Genomic DNA, 17,046 nt, shown 5'->3' on the forward strand with positions numbered 1-17,046 from the left:
GCATCTTCAAGGGCACTCAACTCCCGGAACTCAACCCCAAACTCGCGCGCCAACCTCTCGCCCTGCCCGAAAGTGACCTCTCTCGCATCCTCACAATCAGCCAGCAACCCGACGAGGAATATCTTCGCTTGACTCTCGTGCTCCCGCGCACGCGCTAGGATGTTCCTTGCAGATTGGAATGAGAATGGGTCGGTGATTGAGTATGTGAGGATAATCACGTTCATTCGTGTGTATACCCAGCCACGGCGGGCGTAGGTGCATCCTGTGTCTGTTGCTTCGAAGAGTAGGTAGTCGACGGCTTTCGACTGCGCCTCTTGTGCCATGCTACTGCCCGTAACTCCTACTCCCGTGACTGGATCCTGTTGGGTCTCGGAGACCCGCGGCGTATATTGGTATTCATGCTTGACATACATGCCAAGGCCCACAGTAGGGCGGTATTCATCTTTGTCAAAGGTTCCGCCGATGAATTTGGTTATCAGGGCTGTCTTTCCAACTGTTGAGACTGGATGTCAGTAATGAGTTCGAGGTCGGCGTCTGCAGTGTGGACGGCCGCCCGCTTGCCTTTATAACAGCCGAAGACGACGGCGCCGAAAAGTTCTTTTCTGCTCATTATGCTATATTCTCTGTGTTGGATACCCCATGTCTCGACTGAGATTTCGGGTGCTGAAGTCTAACCCGCGTGTGGGAATATGAGCGTCCCTGTTCGGGGGGGGGGGCGGGGCGTTGCGTTGCGTGAACACGATGCCAGCGAAAACGAAGCAGGAAATAACGACGAGAGCTCAAAGATGTCTTATAGTAAACAGCAGCTTCTTGAGACATTATTGTCCTTCGAGCCTGCTGTGGCCCTTCTGGGTCCGTGGAGTGATTCACTGCCTAGCCCTCGTATTCGTTCAACTAGCGCCTTAGCTTGTGGCTGTGGCCACCCCACCTTGAACGATATAAAGGCACCTCCATCGAAGAATGCGGATTTATGTACTTTCAGAAAACTGAGGAGTTTAGGTGGAAGCGCAACAGCGAAACCAGTGACGCGATGGATTTCCATCCGACATCATGGGCGGACCTAGACCCCGACAAATTTGATGGTACGTACGAACTTGTAAGCCAGAAGCCCGAGCTTGAACTGACATCTCAGAAATAAATACAAGAGTCGGCCCGACGCGGGGACTCTTTCACCCGCTTCAAAGCGGAGAAGAGGCGCGGGGCGCTGGCTATCTCGGTGAGTAGCGCGACGCCAGGTGGTCCGCATCTTTCGGCCGAAGGCCAGGTAGTACGGGATGGGCTCTGCTCTCTGCGACGATAAGAATACTTCGGAGATATTGCATCCCTCCTTTGGTAGGCATGAGATTGCCATTGCGGAATCGAGTCGTGACTGAGCCGAGTGGCTAGAGCTCTACAAGAGAAAGACATTCATCTAGCGGCAATCCGGAAATTCGCTTGAGCAAACGACATTCTTTGACGTTGAAAGCGATCCCAACTATGAGGGTGCGAACCCGGGAACAATCACGATTGAGGGGTTCGGACTCGAGTGCTGGGCGCTCAAGATAACCTGGTAGGGGAAGTTTATCCAGTCTGTTCGAGTCAGCACATCCCCCAACCCGACGATCCCTATGGCCGGCCTCTTACGGAGGCTCGATGAGCTGCGACGGAGCCCAGGGCTGCTGGGGCAAGATTCAGTCTAGGATGAGCTGGATTTGATAGATCTTGTCGGGGATATGGGGTGAGTTATTCGACTTCGCGGCGAGGGCAGATCTAACGCAATGTGTCTGTAGCCGTCAATATGGGATGCGATCATCTGGCCATCAGCCAGGCTGGTGGATTGAGATGCTGTATACTAAGCTAAATAGGGCTGATATGTCCTCGCCATTCATTGATGGCCGCACAGTGTCGGAGCGGTGGGCCAGCCCGTTTCAGCGTAGCGACCAGCAAAGGAACTTGTCTTTCGGGAGATACTTGTGGCGAAAGAGCTGGCGAGGCGGCTAGATAAGTATGGTGAACAAGCCACAAGCCAAGATCTGACGCCTCAGATACTGGGTGCTCTTATTGCTGCTGATCTCTGGGTTCAAAACGTGAGCATTGTTCCCCGGGACAAGGTCATCGATACAGCGAGTCTCGCAGACCCCATCACTCCCGAGGAAAGATCTGATGCCGAGGCGCTCAAAAGGCTAGGCAATGATGCGACTTATGGACATGACTACCCTCTTGCCTTGAGTATGTACTCGCAGGCCATCAAGATCGATTCGGGCAATGCGATTTACCGAAGTAACCGCTCAGCAGCGTATTGCGCCTTGGACCAGTTCGAGGAAGCAGCTCAGGACGCATATATAGCTGTCAAGATAGACCCGACGTATGCAAAAGCTTGGGCACGTCTGGGCACGGCATACACGAAGCTAAACCGTAGCAAGAAGGCTCGGAAGTGTTATGCCCGTGCGGTTGAGCTGGCTGGCCCAGATGTTACAGAGACCATGAAACGAGGTCTCGCCGAGGCAGAAGCGAAAATCAAGGCAGCTCTCGCGAAGGTCGCCGACGGAGATAAGGTTACGCAGAGCCGTGCGGGAAAGGCCATCCTTGACCAAGGCTGGGTTCTAACATTGAAGACAGTGAGATTTCACTCGCTAGTCCACGAGCAGCAGGTGGCCGGACTTGTGTTGTTTGCGCAACAAATGAGCTGGCCCTACATTGACGAAGTACGGGACTGCGTCGACAAGTTGTACAGTAGGATACTGGCAGGGGAAGCCGTATCCCCTCACTTGCAAGACTGGATTTATGGCGTCGCACTCCCTGGGAAGTTCCAGCCTTGGCCATTATATCTGCGCTTATTCTCTGCACGCCGTCTATCAGCAAGACACTAAAGCTTTCAACATCCTGGGACTGGGGTCTGTCGCTGCCTCAGCATTCGTACTGGCGCACTCGAACAGCCCTCGGCCGTGTCCTTGGAGGTCTTCCCGGAGTCAATCGCTCAATGGCTGGATTGGCCCATGCCCGGCTGTTGAGTTCATGCCCCCGGTCAAGGATGCGGCAGGCCCAAGACATATCCAGCTCAAGGCCGAAGTAATTCACTCACTGTGGTTCGAGAACGTTTTTCCAGGGGCCCCTCTGCCCAGATTTGGCGCCGAAGACGACAGCTTCTTGTTCGCCGACGAGGATATAACGGAACCCGGACCCTACGACGACCGCCGTGCTTCGATGTGCTGTACGATCAGCTGGGAGATCGGGACTGGGATTTGATGTGCTTATTTGGGCTTGAGATATAGACCTCAAGGAGAGAAGGAGAGGGGAGTTACAGCTGGAGGTATCGGCTTTATGGTGGGCCACCGGACAGTGGTGCCTTCCTTTTTCGCAAACAGGGAACGGAAGGTGCCCTAAACAAGGAAGGAACCACTACAACGGTAGCTCCTTCCCTAGTCTCTGGTCTCGGCTTCGATTGTTCCTGCCCCATTAGGTCATTACCCCCTTCTCTGCCCTTACCCTACCATCCTTTCCCTCATTATCTCCTGCACTTGTCTCGCCCGACGAATACAGCGACTGGGCTGCACCACGGCATTCCCTCCCGCTTCCAAACCTTCAACGTGTCTCGTCTCCATGTCACATATTGTGGGATGATCGGATCTTTTATCCCCGAGAGATTTCTTCGGGTTCCCTCATTTCCGAGTGAACTCCCCGACAAAGTCTCCGAGTCGGCGGATATAAGAGGTCCGATGCCTCCCCGGAGCATCCCACTCGGACATCCCACCGCATTACTCACTAAGAGCCATCATTGCTAATCGGCCACCGTTCCTAAACATGGGGCCAAGTAATAAGCATAAATAGCCCTAGAATTCAGACCAAGATGGTAACATACTTCACAAGAGTACACCAAGCACCCAACATCAAACACCACCATGACCCCAGCAATCCTCATCGTCGGCGCAACGGGCAACACCGGCCGAGCCCTAACCACCACCCTCCCCTCCCTGCTCAAATCCAGCAAAACCCTCCAAAACCACCGCGTCATCGCCCTCACCCGCTCCCTCTCCTCCCCAGCCGCGCAACAGCTCACCAAAATCCCGGGTGTCGAAGTCATTGAATACAACTGGAACGACATCACAACCGCCTGGCTCCGCGAGCACTCGGTCGTCCGCGCGTTCATCGCCTCCCCCGTCGAACCCGCACAATTCGCACACGAATCCGGCTTCCACGTCGCGGCACGCAATGCTGGCGTGAAGTACATCGTGCGAATCTCGACTGTGGAAGCAAATGTTCGCCCCGACTGCGAGGCGTATTACCCGCGTGCGCACTGGGCTCTCGAGGCCATGCTCGGCACGAAGGAGTTTGAGGGCGTGCAGTGGACGTCTCTGCAGCCGAATGCATTCATCTCGTATATCCTCCCGCCAGCCGTGGAGTATGTCAAGAAGTACCGGGAGACCGGTGGGAAGCACGACGGTCCGCTCCGCCTGATGATCTCCAAGAATGTCCCCGTCGGCCTCATTGACCCAGATGATGTGGGCGTCTTTGCTGCGCATCTCCTCGCGACGGATGATCCCACTCCGCACCACGGCGCAAAATACGTCCTCAACGGACCGGAGGATAACACGGGCGCGCAGATCGTCGACCTCATCGAGAAGGAAATTGGGGTGCCTGTTGAGAATGTTAGCTTTGAGGATGTTTCTGCCGTCGGCGAGTTCTTTGAACCGTCGATGCGCGGGCGGAGCCTGGCGCTGTCGGTTGAGCATGCCATGGAGCCCGCGTGGGAAGGGAAGAGTATGGCGAACACGACGAGTAAGGAGGTTTTGGAGATTGCGCCGCCCAAGGGGACGCTTCCTGATTTGTGGAAGAGGATGCTCCAGGAGTAGAGTAGGGTTGGGATGTGCAATTTTTAAGTTAATAGGTCAGTCAGTTCAAGGTTTGAATTTGACACAGCGATATTATAGTGCATCAACATCTGAGTCTTTTATACACAGACTAGAGTACATTCTTGTGGTCTCCTCATCGTATGTCTTAGGCATTGATAATGACGCTATGTATTGATCGCCAAAAGAAAAATCACTTCCTCTACGCAGAGCAGTTGATGAGTTTCCAGAGGAAATTGATGCTCTTTCAGCAAGTCCAGAGATAATCATCCTGGACAATGGATAGAATAGATTGCACGTGGCTTATTAATAGTACATTCTGTAAGTGCAGGACCCAACGTCACAAGTACCTGAAGCTATATTTGTAATGCATTCGCCTTATACGACGTGGAGATCTGAATCACACAGCAGGCCGCCACTCATAATGATGAGGCCCCTTGCCAACCGGCCCCGGATCTTCCCCTGGGACTCCAGGCTTGTTATATCCATGCGCGCCGAAAAAGTCCATCTGGGCCTCCATGAACTTGGTTGGGAGCATAGTCCCTGCTTCATATTTCAGGTACTCCAACGTTGCCGACATCGCCGGTAGGTAATGGTCCGAGTCGATGCCTGCAATGACAATTTCCTTTAGCGAGTTGTACGTCCTCCCCAGCTCTTCGGACACCTTGTCGATGTACTTCATGTTCTTCAGCTCCTTGTTCTCGGAGAGTGCAGGCTGTAGGATATCTGCTATGCCCTCGGACCGGATAATGCATCCTGCTCGCCAGATCTGGAGACATTTGCCTAGATCGATGCCCCAGCCTTCGTCCTCGGATGCTCGAGCGATAAGCTCGAGGCCTTGACAGAAACTCGCTAGGAATGAGCCGTAGACGGCCCTGCGCAGGTGCTCCTTGAACGCCTCGAACGTCTTCATCCCCCGGATTGGCGATGGACGGGGGACATGTAGCTTCTTCGAGACTTCCAGCCTCTCCGCCCGATTCCCGCTCGCGATGCGCATATAGTGTGCCGTCGCCAGCGTCGGCGCAGAGACATGCCTGGCCGCAGACTCCATGACCGCCCAATACGGCGTCCCCTCTGTATCGTCGTCGTCCTGCACGACCTTATCCAGCACATCGTCAATCACGTACCCATCTCTGTCGCTGTTCTCGGAAACACCCTCGCCCTTCCCATCGCCCTCCCTCGTCTTCCGAACCTTCAACAGCGCGGCCCCAATCTCCAGGAGAAAGTTATTCCGCAACTCCCCCTCTCTATTCCAATCGTCGAAGATATCAGCAATCTCCTCGTGGCTCAACCCCCTTCCGTAATACAGTATCGACCACGCCTCAGCAATCGTCGATAGCATGCCCCCTTCAATCCCATTATGCACCATTTTGACGAAATGCCCGGACCCACGCGGTCCAATGCCCGTAACGCACGGCTTCCCCGTCTTCTCGTCGACCGCCGCATATGCCTCGAGTAGCGGCATAACGACCTTGAGTGCTTCGGCGTCCCCACCGGGCGATAAACTCGGTCCTCGCCGTGCAGACTGGTATCCGCCCGACACACCGAGTCCGATCCAACTGACCCCGATCTCCGCACATTCTCTCTGCCGAGCTTCAGTCCGCCGATAATGCTCATTCCCGCCATCGAGGATAATATCCCCCTCCTTCAGAGACCCCTTGATCATCCCCAGAACCGAATCCGCGGGGTCTCCGTGCGTAATCGAAAACAGAAAAATCTTGCGCTCGACGCCTTGTCCTTCGAGCGACTTGGTAAACTTTTCAATCTCGTAGAATCCTTCAATCTTCCCGTCGTAATTGACGTTCTTTGCTGACGAGAGCAGCTGGTCGACGTTTTCGCGCGCGACGTCCCAGATGGAGACGTCGAGGCCGAGCTCGGAGAAGGCAAAGGCCATCATCGAGCCCATGTTTCCGGCGCCGACGATGCCGATGCGTTTGTATTTCTGCGCGATGGCTTTGTTGGGTGGCATGGTTGCTGTTTCCGGGCTGCGTTGTTGTGTGTGTGATTGTATATAGTTCGAGAAATGGATGTTGCAGAGCGATGTTGGATTAAAAGTGTCGCGACAATGTTACATCATTTCCACGCACAATCATTAGCAAATTCAACTATATCTGCTACTTGTCTGAAAAGCGGCCGAGGGGAATTCAAGCTTCTCAAGCCAGAGCTTGACATGACTGAGTCGCGAGGCTCGACTTCATCGCGACGTCATCACCGCGGCTTCCGGGTGCAACTTGCTATAAACATACCCCCACCGAATCTCATAGCTTTTGACATTTTTCGTATAGACTTCTTACGCCTTAATAAACTTAATAAGCATAACTAACTGCTTGCATTTCATATTCGCATATCAGCCCCCCGAAAGAAAGAAACAGGATGTCTTCAATCCCCCTCTCCTACGCAACCTGCTCCCTCGGCACATCAGACACCCCCCTCCCAACGAAACTCTCCCTCCTCTCCAGCGCAAATTTCAGCGGAATCGAACTCGCATTCCCAGACCTGTTATCCTACGCCTCAACCCTGCACAACCGCGAAATCTCACCCACAGACTATGCTTCCCTCACATCCGCCGCGCGCGACATCCGCGCCCTCGCAGCGAAACACAACCTAACCCTCCTCATGCTTCAACCCTTCTCGAATTTCGAGGGGTGGCCACGCGGATCCCCCGAGCGGGAGGATGCGTTCGCCCGCGCGAGGGGTTGGGTTGAGATCATGGACGCTGCGGGGATAGAGATTTTGCAGGTTGGGTCTAGTGATACGCCGCTGGACAAGCTTTCCCACTCTGGGAATGATAGTGCGGGTCTGCGGCGAGATATCGTTGGGGATCTGCGGGAGCTATGCGATATCCTCGCGGCGAAGAATTCGAAGATGCGCGTTGCATACGAGAACTGGTGCTGGTCGTCGCATGCAAAGACCTGGAAGGATGTCTGGGAGATTGTGGACGCCGTGGACCGCCCGAATATTGGGCTGTGTCTGGACACGTTCCAGTCTGCGGGTGGGGAGTGGGCGGATCCGAGTACGGAGTCTGGACGTATCGGAAACGTGGAACCTGGTTCGAGCGGGGAGAAGGAATTGAGTCGCCGGTTTGAGGCGAGTATGGACGAGTTGGCGAGGACCGTTCCGAAGGAGAAGATCTATCTCTTGCAGGTGTCTGATGCGTATAAGCCAAAGGGCGGGCCGTTGAGTGGCGAGGTTGTGGATGGGACGGCGACGCGGGGGAGGTGGAGCCATGATTTTAGACCCATGCCGTATGATGGTGGGTATCTGCCTATTGAGGCTGTTGGGGCTGCGGTACTGCGGACGGGGTTTCGCGGGTGGTTTAGTATGGAGATTTTTGATGGGGGCGAGGATGGACAGGGGAATGATGTGGATTTGGGGGAGTTTGCCGAGAGGGCGAGGAAGAATATGGGGAGGTTTATTGAGAACTGCTTGAAGAAGGTCTAAAGGCCTAGCTAGGGCTTGAAGGGCAATGATATAGGTGTGTAAGTAATGGTATTGATATCACCAAGTATATGAACAGTCATGACTTTTCGTCAATGCTAAAATGAAAACGCCGTATTAGATGCTAGGAAACAGTCGCAACAGGGGAATAGAAAGAAAAGACACGCTACTCGTTGCTAGGGTACGTAACATTGTACGTCGGGACAAACTCCTCCTTGATCGAGCGCAAGCTCACGAACCGCGATAGCAGGTTGCCACTGCCCGCCTTGTCGTTCGTACCACTGGCACGCGCACCACCGAAGGGCTGCTGCCCAACAACGGCGCCGGTGCTCTTGCAGTTGATGTAAAAGTTACCGGCGGCGTTGCGGAGGGCATCATCTGCAAGCTGCAGGGCTTCGCGGTCTTGAGCAAAGACGGAGCCGGTCAGACCGTACTCGCCAGTCTGGTCGATCTTCTCGGCCATTCGGACAAAGTCACCATCGGTGGCATCACTGTACGAGTGGATGACGATAATAGGGCCGAAAAGCTCGCGGGAGAGAAGAGGGTGGTCGGGGTTTGAGGTGCGGTAGACGGTCGGCTGGATGTACCATCCCTTGGACGAGTCGTAGGTACCTCCAGCGAGAAGTTCGAGCTCGGGATCGTTCTTGGCCTCATCGATGACCTTGGCGAGCTTGTTGAAGGAGGCCTCGTGGATGACGGGGCCGCAGAAGTTGGAGAACTCGGTGGGAGGGCCGACCTTGAGGTTCTTGGTCTCGTTCACCACATGCTCGAGGAACTCGTCGGCAATTGACTCGGCCACGTAGGCGCGAGATGTGGCGCTGCACTTCTGGCCCTGGAATTCAAAGGCACCGCGGACGGTCTGGACGGCAGCGTTGCGGATGTCTGCGGACTTGTGGATGAGATGGAAGTTCTTGCCACCAGTCTCACCAACAATGCGAGGGTAGCTGCGGTATTTGCCAGCGGCCACTCCGTCGGAGATCTGACCGTAGAGGCTGCGGAACACGCTGGTGCTACCGGTGAAGTGCAGAGCAGCAAATTCGGGGTGGTCAAGCACAGTCTTTGTCACCTCCTCGGCTTCACCAGGAACAAACTGGATGACATTCTTGGGCAGTCCAGCCTCCAGGAGAATCTGGTGAACCAGCCAGTTGGAAGCAATGGCGGAAGGAGAAGGCTTCCAGATAACAACGTTGCCCATCAATGCAGGAGCACCAGCGAGGTTCCCACCAATAGCAGTAAAGTTGAACGGGCTAATAGCGTAAACGAAACCTTCTAGGGGACGGTATTCAACGCGGCTGTCTCATTAGCAATCATCCCAAGATCTCTATATTTGAGGCAAACATACTTCCAAACACCAGGAGCATTGTGTACCGGCTGTCCAGCATACAGATCCTCCGCATACTTGACTCCGAAGCGGAAAAAGTCACACAGTTCAGCCGCAGAGTCAATCTCAGCCTGCCAGGCGTTCTTGCCCTGGCCATGCATCGTCAAAGCCATCACGTCGTAGCGGTACTTTGTGGCGATCAAGTCAGCCGCCTTGAGGAAGATACTGGCACGGTCGGCGAACGGAGTCGAGGCCCATGATTTGCGAGCCTCGAGGGCGGAAGCGATGGCGGCTTCGACGTCTCGGGTTGTGGCGTTGGAGTAGGTGGCCACGGGGCCGTGCGAGGCGGGGTTCGTTTGTGTGTATGTTTGGGAAGATTCAATCTTGTCATATTAGCGCTTTGTTGTTTGTGTATATTGGAGCTGGAACTCACCTCCTTCCCTGCGATCACCAGAGGTACTTTGAAGGGAGCAGCCTGCTGGTGTTTGGCCAGGGCCTCTTGGAGACCTTTTCGGTCAGGGGAGCCAGGAGCATAGTGTTTCTGTACGAATTAGCAGATTGTCACTTCATTCGCATCGTCAATTCCTCACGTTTGGCTCGTTGTCGATGCGAGGGACCTTGAAAGTGGCGTACGCAGCCGTCCTCGTCCGCGCAAACGCCGAGGCGGTTCTGGCACCAGGGAAACCCCTTGCTCGGAGCAGTAGCGACGATTGCATTTTTCTTTCACTTCACTGTCTGAATCAAAGGCGACCTCAGCACTACAGAAGAAGAGAAGAATCGTCGAGAGGGAAAGAGGAGAAAGAGGGGGAGCAAACACAACGGGCTGCAGGCATGCGGGGAAGCTCTCGTGATTTAAAGCAGCCGGTTATCCACGGAGGAATGCGCCTTTTGGAGCACATTTACCCAAGCCAATGAGATCTTCGGATGAGGCGTATTACTTGACCGAATCACCAAATATTCCAGGACAAAATGTAAACTTGCCCCGCAAGAGATGGCCGCGCCGGTGGCTGTTGTTCGCAGGGCCGGGACCCTTTGAGTGCCGGGTGGGACAGTCACCGGGCCGGATCCCCAGTGGCACACCCCGCCCCGCAGCGATCTCCGGAGAAGCATATCGCAACGATATCGCAACGAGACATTGCCGGTTATTATGTTTGATGTTGTTATTATTCATCGGCTATCACCTTCATACCGAACGGGTATGTGTCCGAGGTGTAGCTGACCGCCGACCGGCTTCTAGTATTCGGATACCTTAGCCGATTCGGTGTTTAATTAACAAGGCACTTGTAGAGACGGTTCAAAGTCATATCGTATGTTCAAGTACCTAACTGAAAATATCACACAGAGCAAGTATATAAGTCTAAGCAATCCACCACCAAATCATCTCCATCCAGTTTCTGGGGTTGCGCTCAAGGTCATTCTCGCACAGACGGTCAATCTCCTCCTTGCCAGAGAAGATGTCGATTTCCGACACCTTTGTAATCCACGGGGTGCGATACCAGATCTTGTGTCCAGCGTAGAGAACGATGAAGACGGCGATCACGATGTAGGCGACCAAGAAGTCGGATGCATTGAAGTTACCCGGGAAGAACACGGCGTACCCGTTTGTCAAGGTTAGGATGCTGACAAGGAATATCACGTAGTAGGAGCCGTATGGTTGCCAAGGCGTCTTGAACGGCAGCATGTCCAGCATGTTGTGGAATATGATTGCCTTGCGGAAGCGCTGCTTCATGTTAGTCTTGTGAATGGTCATTCAAGGATTAAGGAAACATACCAGATAAGCGATTCCAATCAACACCCAGTTGATAAAACCACCCACTGTAGTGAGGTTCGTAAACCAGTAAAAGACGGTTTGCCCGGAGCTGGAAAGGTTGAGGAAGGATAAAAGTCCAATGGTCCATGTTGCAAGAACAGCCACCCACGGCACACCATTACGGTTGCACCGCAGGAAGATCTTCGGAGCCTGACCTTCTCCCGCCAGAGAGAATAGAGTTCTCGATCCAGCATAGCACCAAGCATTGCCGGAAGACCAAGCGGAGATCAAGATAGCAGCGTTGACCACATGGTTCAACCCACCGATGCCAGCGTTCGAGATGGCAACGACAAAAGGACTGGCGCCAGCACCAGAACCTCCGCTGTTGACCGCTTCAGTGAGGCGTCGGTCATTGTAAGCTACGGTGACTCCGATCACCAAGCTGCCGAGAATGTAAAAGGTAAAGACACGGTAGATAAATCGCTTCGTGGCCTTGGGGATATTGCGACGAGGTGCCTCAACCTCTCCAGCGGCGGTGGTGATCAACTCGGGGGAGAAGATGAACGAGAATCCCGATTTGATAAAAGCAGTCCAGAAGCCCAAGAACTTTCCCGTGTTTCCGGGGACTAGATACGGGTTGAAGGCACCTGGATTTTGCCAGTATCGGAATCCCAGACGGTCATGGTTCGGGCCTCCACCAAAGAACAAAACGACGCCGAGTATAATCAGGCCGATGATGGCGAGGATCTTTAGGGTCGCAAACCAGAACTCGGCTTCTCCGTAGAACGAAACGGCGAAGACGTTGAGGGCAAGAATTGCTGCTCTATGTTAGCTCACCCTTTGAAGGAAGGAAACTGGTTACATACTAACGAGGACAATTGCAATCCAGAGGCCGACGCTGACCGGAGGATTCCAGTATTCAATGATCAACCCCGAAGCAGTGACCTCTGAGGCCAGCAGCATGGCAAAAGAGTACCAGTAGTTGTATCCTGATCGAGTCAGTACATTGCGGTATGGAAAGATAAAATGGACATACCAGCTGCAAAGCCAATTGATGGTTCAGTGAACCGGCCGATCAAGTACGGCACTGAAACACCACGGATAGGCAAGTATGTGGTCATTTCTCCCAAGACATTCATGACAAACCAAACAACCGTAGACATAACAATGTAACTCATCAGCAGCGGTGCTAGACAGCATTAGCACGACACATCAAGCACGCGTCGAGAGTCTTACCAGGCCCAGTCAGCGACAAAACCTGACCTGAACCGACAAAGAGACCAGTTCCAATACAACCACCGATGGCAATCAGCTGCAGCTGCCTCGAAGACAAACCGCGCTTTGTGTGGAAATTCTCGACGACCTCCCCTTGTTCGGCCTTTGGGTCTTCATAATCGGGCTGGTTGGACTGGACAGGCACTGCCCAGCCCTCCTCCATACTCTTGACCGAGGGAGGACTCATCTTGGTGTGGATGATAAATTCTGGGTGTAAGAGGCAGTGAACCAAATCCAAGTCGAGGCTACGGTGTTATAAAACTGATTCTGGAGCACAGTCCCCAGATTTTGCTGAGTCAACGGCTTATCATTTCCAGCACGAGATAAATTTTACTCATGGGTTTGGGTTGTGTGGGAGATTAACCCTATTGGCCCCGGGGATTTCTGGGCAGTGCAGGCGGTAATCTGTGGGGTCCCTGGGTCCCTGGCTGTCCAATTCTGGTTGATGGATTGAGACCTTGCCCTTGTCTCCAGGCATATATTCGTTGATAGGAGTAACTTCGGCGGAAGTCCGGTGAGATAATGCTGACGCCTAGGATATTCCGAGTGTTAAGGGCGCTTGCAGGGCAGTATCCATGACCTCCTGCGTCATTTTGAAGCAAATTTGCATAGGAAAAAGGTAAGGAGTTCGGTGGCCCGAGTTTCGAGAATCGAGATACCTTCTCCAGAGTCTCACACTCGTCCAACTTGATTGAATCCGGGGTTTCTCCGCATAATCCCGCACGATGCTTTTGCCATCACGCAGCCGGTTTCTCTGGCTTGGGTTCCATGAAGCTGTTTCAGTGACTAATGGGATCCTCAGTGGTAACATCAAAGGTGTTTGTCTGGAATGCTTGGCATAAAAGTCCCTGCCAGAACCGCCGCCGGTCCAAAGCTTGACCCATCAGTGAGTGGCAAACTAATGGTTGATTGGTTAAGTCTAGCTGATCGTCGACTTCTGGTTTCACCACGTGATGCTAGGCTTTGTTGGGCATAGCCGGTCCTACTTAGCGTTTAATTGCGGTTTCGGCCTCAGGATTCGGGCAGAAATGACGTTTTGTCTCGGCCAATTTCCGGTCGCTATCGACGTGGGATAAGCCAAGAGGTGGCAATGATTATTATCTGACAGGCGCGGTGATCACTGAAACCTGTTGTCAGCTGGTCAGCGAGAGGGGAGGCGATAACACGGGATCATGGCTGCGGTGGGTGGCACCAACCGGCCCGGTCACAGAGCAGAGTTGCCTGGTGGGGATTCTCATGGCACCGGCCCGTGAACCGGTGGATGGAACTCTGGAAGTCGGGGACACCACCCTTGATTAGATCTCGATCCGGGCTTGCAGTTTGCATTAGCAGATACATTTCATCAGATATTCAAGGGGAAGTGCTCACCGGATGGCCGTCCGAATTTTTCTTTACTCATAGAAAAACCAGATTGCAGAATGTCTGACCGGCAACTAAACGACCCATCTTCCCAAGTCTCCAAGACCCATCTCAGATACGTAGTAATGAGTTGATCGCAGAATACTGTCGACCGGCTACTTGGCTGATAGCAGCAGAAGCAATATCATGCGCAGGTGACTTGCACGCTGCCACTGTAACACAGCAGCTGCCGGTCCAAAGCGGCTTCCACCGGCTATTGTACTGCCTGCATTTCTTTATCCTTCAGTGTTACAAATGATAATCTCTACCATCGACCCCAACCGTATCCTTAGTTATACTTAACCTCATCAACATCTTCACGTCTACCCTTGGTTACCAAGCGACATACTCTCTTACTGCAACTGCAACCACAACCATGAAAGCAGCAACCCCTCGCCCCTCAGTGCGGGTGTTATCCAGCGTTTCGCCATCCGCTCATCGATCAACCAGATTCGTCAGTCGAACAAGCAACGCCAAATCATCTCTCACAGCCGATACCACAAACAGCGTGTGGCATCATCAGCCTTCTCCCAAGAAACCAACAGCCTCGCCTCTCGCCAAGCTACCTCTTTCCTCCGTCCTCCGCTCGCTGCTAATCCTCTCCGTCTCTTCTTCATCGATACTTCTGAAGCCATGCATCTACACACTTTCCGCGCTCGCGCATCCTAAGACGCCTCTGCTCGATGTGGCGAAGAACCCTCTGCTGAACCTCCTTGTCAAGCACTCTCTCTACAAGCAGTTCAACGCTGGCGAAAACAAGCTAGAGGTCCAGCGCTCAATCAACGCGATCAAAGAGCTCGGATACCGGGGTGTTCTCCTTGGCTATGCGCGTGAGGTTCTAGTGGGAGAAAGTAACACTGATCCCGCCGATGAAAAGGCAAGCCGACAGGAAATCCAGATGTGGCTAGATGGAACGCTCCAGACTGTGGACATGGCTCAGGAAGGCGACTTTGTGGCTCTCAAGTGAGTTCTATCCTCGATCGAACACCAAGACATAAGCTAACAGGAAAAGATTCACCGGTATGGGCGTCCAAGCACTCCACTACCTCCAGCGACAGGCCGCTCCATCGCCGTTCATGGACCAGGCCATCCAACAAGTCTGCGATCTCGCCGTTTCCCGCAACGTGCGATTGCTGGTCGATGCAGAGGAACAGGCCGTGCAGCCAGGAATCGAAGAGTGGACGATGAAGTACCAGAAATACTGCAACTCGCGCACTCCCGGGCGTGCTGTCTTCTACAACACCTACCAGGCATACCTGTGCTCCACCCCGGCAACACTCGCCAGGCATCTCGAGATCTCCCGCCGCGAGGGTTACACTCTCGGCGTCAAGCTTGTGCGCGGAGCATACCTAAAGACCGAGCCTCGTCACCTCATCTGGTCGAAGAAGGAAGAGACTGACGAGTGCTATGATGGTGTCGTCGAGGCCCTCCTAACCCGTCGATACAACTCAATGCTCAAGTCCGCCTCGCCTGAACACGCGACCGACCTTCCTCCCGTCAACGTCATCATCGCCACGCACAACCGTGAGTCTGTTCGCAAGGCGCACGCTCTCCGTCTCCAGCAGGCTGCTCGGGGCGAAGGCTCGGACGTGGAACTCAGCTACGCTCAGCTCCAGGGGATGGCGGACGAGATCAGCTGCGAGTTGCTCGAGGGATTCCAGAGCGCAGAGGCTGAAGAGGGCAAGAAGGTCGCGCCTTCTGAGTCGCCAAACGTTTACAAGCTCCTCACCTGGGGATCTGTCAAGGAGTGCATGGGATTCTTGCTTCGACGCGCTGTCGAGAACACAGAAGCTGTTGGACGCACAAAGCAGTCGCAAGAAGCCATGTTCGGCGAGCTCAAGCGACGTGCCCGTTGCGCCTTTGGGCTCGGCAAATAGAGTCAAGACTCTTTGTTACGTTCTTTTCTTTTTTTGTCTGTTGGCCTCACGAATCATGGTTTGAGCGTTGTTTGGTTTACTAGCGCTTGCATATAGATGTTAGCATTACACCTTTAAGAGAGTAATGTATAGAAACGTTTTCAATGACTTTTTATATCCAGACTAGTCATTTACTTCCTTAGCAATATCGGAGATACGAAAACTCCAATACTACTCATAGTGCTGCGCACAATTCGATGAGTCAAGGAGCCCCGTTGCTGGGAGCAGGAAGTTACGTAAGGGGCCACAACCTGCTCGACCTGCGAATGCGTATGGTCGATGAAGCGAGAAGGAGACAAAGGATACATAGTAAGACGAAGTGAGCATAGAGGAAAGACAGGCAAGACTAGCATCAGGTATAAGCCTACGTCATAATCAAACTCCGTGCCCATTCATTCATTCCCAAACCCCCCGGCTCTTCGGTATACTTAGCGCTTTTAGCCCATTGCGAGTACTTGCGAAAACCCCCAGCCATAACATACACCTTCTGCACTGTCGCTTCATTTCTCCCTCCCTCCCATTTTCCTCATAAACTGCCAATAGCCTCATGCAATAGGCGGGGTTCTGCTACTTCTCAGATTGGCGACGGACAAAGACAGTCGAGTAACCAAGTAGATACGGGATGCTTCCGAGACTCGCGCTTTAGCGTGCAAGTCAGAAGCCAACAAGGTATAATTTGGATTGAATTCTACGTGCTTCCTCGCTTTTGCACCTTCAGACCTCTATCCGCGCTCTCGTTCTACAGCAAGCACAACTTGAAATGACCAAACAACACCCGCTGGCCTTGAGAAAGACCACAGCCTGGACATCATGTCTTCTCACCCGTCTCACAGGAGATTAAGGGCCAAGACCGTTCTTTCAGATGGCAGATCATCAATGTAAGCATATCGCCCCGATCCTTGCTCAGGCCGTCCGCTCACGCAACCACACTATAGCAAAGAAAATGAGATCTATCCCAGTGACACGTCCAACTCGGACATCTATATGGGCCAGTTGGGTAACCACATCGTGAGCGCCTTCTCAACCATGGCGTTTGTGCTGTCAGGACCTATCGGCGAGACTCAGACTGTGGGCTACTACATCGACGAACTCGACTTTGATTTTCGAGCCTGTCTTCACCCG

At 53.4% G+C, this 17,046-nt stretch overlaps 7 protein-coding genes across 7 annotated transcripts; 4 read left to right on the forward strand and 3 right to left on the reverse strand.

Moving 5' to 3' along the window:
* Positions 1-1,030: 1,030 nt before the first annotated feature.
* BJX68DRAFT_260520 (tetratricopeptide repeat protein) lies at positions 1,031-3,225 on the forward strand (the record flags this gene model as incomplete). The annotated part of the gene is made up of 4 exons (XM_071043903.1): positions 1,031-1,082; positions 1,146-1,216; positions 2,025-2,684; positions 2,755-3,225. The coding sequence occupies 4 exons, from the start codon at positions 1,031-1,033 to the stop codon at positions 3,223-3,225; spliced, it is 1,254 nt and encodes a 417-aa protein (XP_070905801.1).
* A 615-nt stretch (positions 3,226-3,840) lies between these two features.
* Positions 3,841-4,948, forward strand: BJX68DRAFT_223119 (uncharacterized protein). Its single transcript, XM_071038098.1, has one exon. The coding sequence runs from the start codon at positions 3,879-3,881 to the stop codon at positions 4,827-4,829; it is 951 nt and encodes a 316-aa protein (XP_070905802.1). The 5' UTR covers positions 3,841-3,878; the 3' UTR covers positions 4,830-4,948.
* Positions 4,949-5,226: 278 nt separating this feature from the next.
* On the reverse strand, positions 5,227-6,732 carry BJX68DRAFT_251596 (6-phosphogluconate dehydrogenase, decarboxylating; the record flags this gene model as incomplete). Its single annotated transcript, XM_071042408.1, has 1 exon — positions 5,227-6,732. One exon carries the CDS (start codon positions 6,730-6,732, stop codon positions 5,227-5,229), a length of 1,506 nt encoding a protein of 501 aa, XP_070905803.1.
* A 306-nt stretch (positions 6,733-7,038) lies between these two features.
* Positions 7,039-8,348, forward strand: BJX68DRAFT_10417 (sugar phosphate isomerase/epimerase family protein). Its single transcript, XM_071035791.1, has one exon. The coding sequence runs from the start codon at positions 7,200-7,202 to the stop codon at positions 8,265-8,267; it is 1,068 nt and encodes a 355-aa protein (XP_070905804.1). The 5' UTR covers positions 7,039-7,199; the 3' UTR covers positions 8,268-8,348.
* On the reverse strand, positions 8,279-10,586 carry prnC (delta-1-pyrroline-5-carboxylate dehydrogenase prnC). Its single transcript, XM_071038099.1, has 4 exons — positions 10,176-10,586; positions 10,019-10,126; positions 9,607-9,968; positions 8,279-9,556 (listed from the first exon to the last, which is right to left on the reverse strand). Exons 1-4 carry the CDS (start codon positions 10,299-10,301, stop codon positions 8,431-8,433), a joined length of 1,722 nt encoding a protein of 573 aa, XP_070905805.1. The 5' UTR covers positions 10,302-10,586; the 3' UTR covers positions 8,279-8,430.
* Positions 10,587-10,890: 304 nt separating this feature from the next.
* Positions 10,891-12,860, reverse strand: BJX68DRAFT_10445 (amino acid permease/ SLC12A domain-containing protein). Its single transcript, XM_071035796.1, has 5 exons — positions 12,572-12,860; positions 12,372-12,524; positions 12,202-12,324; positions 11,357-12,153; positions 10,891-11,305 (listed from the first exon to the last, which is right to left on the reverse strand). Exons 1-5 carry the CDS (start codon positions 12,795-12,797, stop codon positions 10,943-10,945), a joined length of 1,662 nt encoding a protein of 553 aa, XP_070905806.1. The 5' UTR covers positions 12,798-12,860; the 3' UTR covers positions 10,891-10,942.
* Positions 12,861-13,893: 1,033 nt separating this feature from the next.
* BJX68DRAFT_10465 (proline dehydrogenase family protein) lies at positions 13,894-16,269 on the forward strand. Its single transcript, XM_071035800.1, has 2 exons — positions 13,894-14,971; positions 15,021-16,269. Exons 1-2 carry the CDS (start codon positions 14,385-14,387, stop codon positions 15,883-15,885), a joined length of 1,452 nt encoding a protein of 483 aa, XP_070905807.1. The 5' UTR covers positions 13,894-14,384; the 3' UTR covers positions 15,886-16,269.
* Positions 16,270-17,046: the final 777 nt, after the last annotated feature.

Source organism: Aspergillus pseudodeflectus (assembly GCF_044049435.1).
Source record: "Aspergillus pseudodeflectus strain CBS 756.74 chromosome Unknown BJX68scaffold_1, whole genome shotgun sequence".
Taxonomy (NCBI): Eukaryota; Fungi; Ascomycota; class Eurotiomycetes; order Eurotiales; family Aspergillaceae; genus Aspergillus; species Aspergillus pseudodeflectus.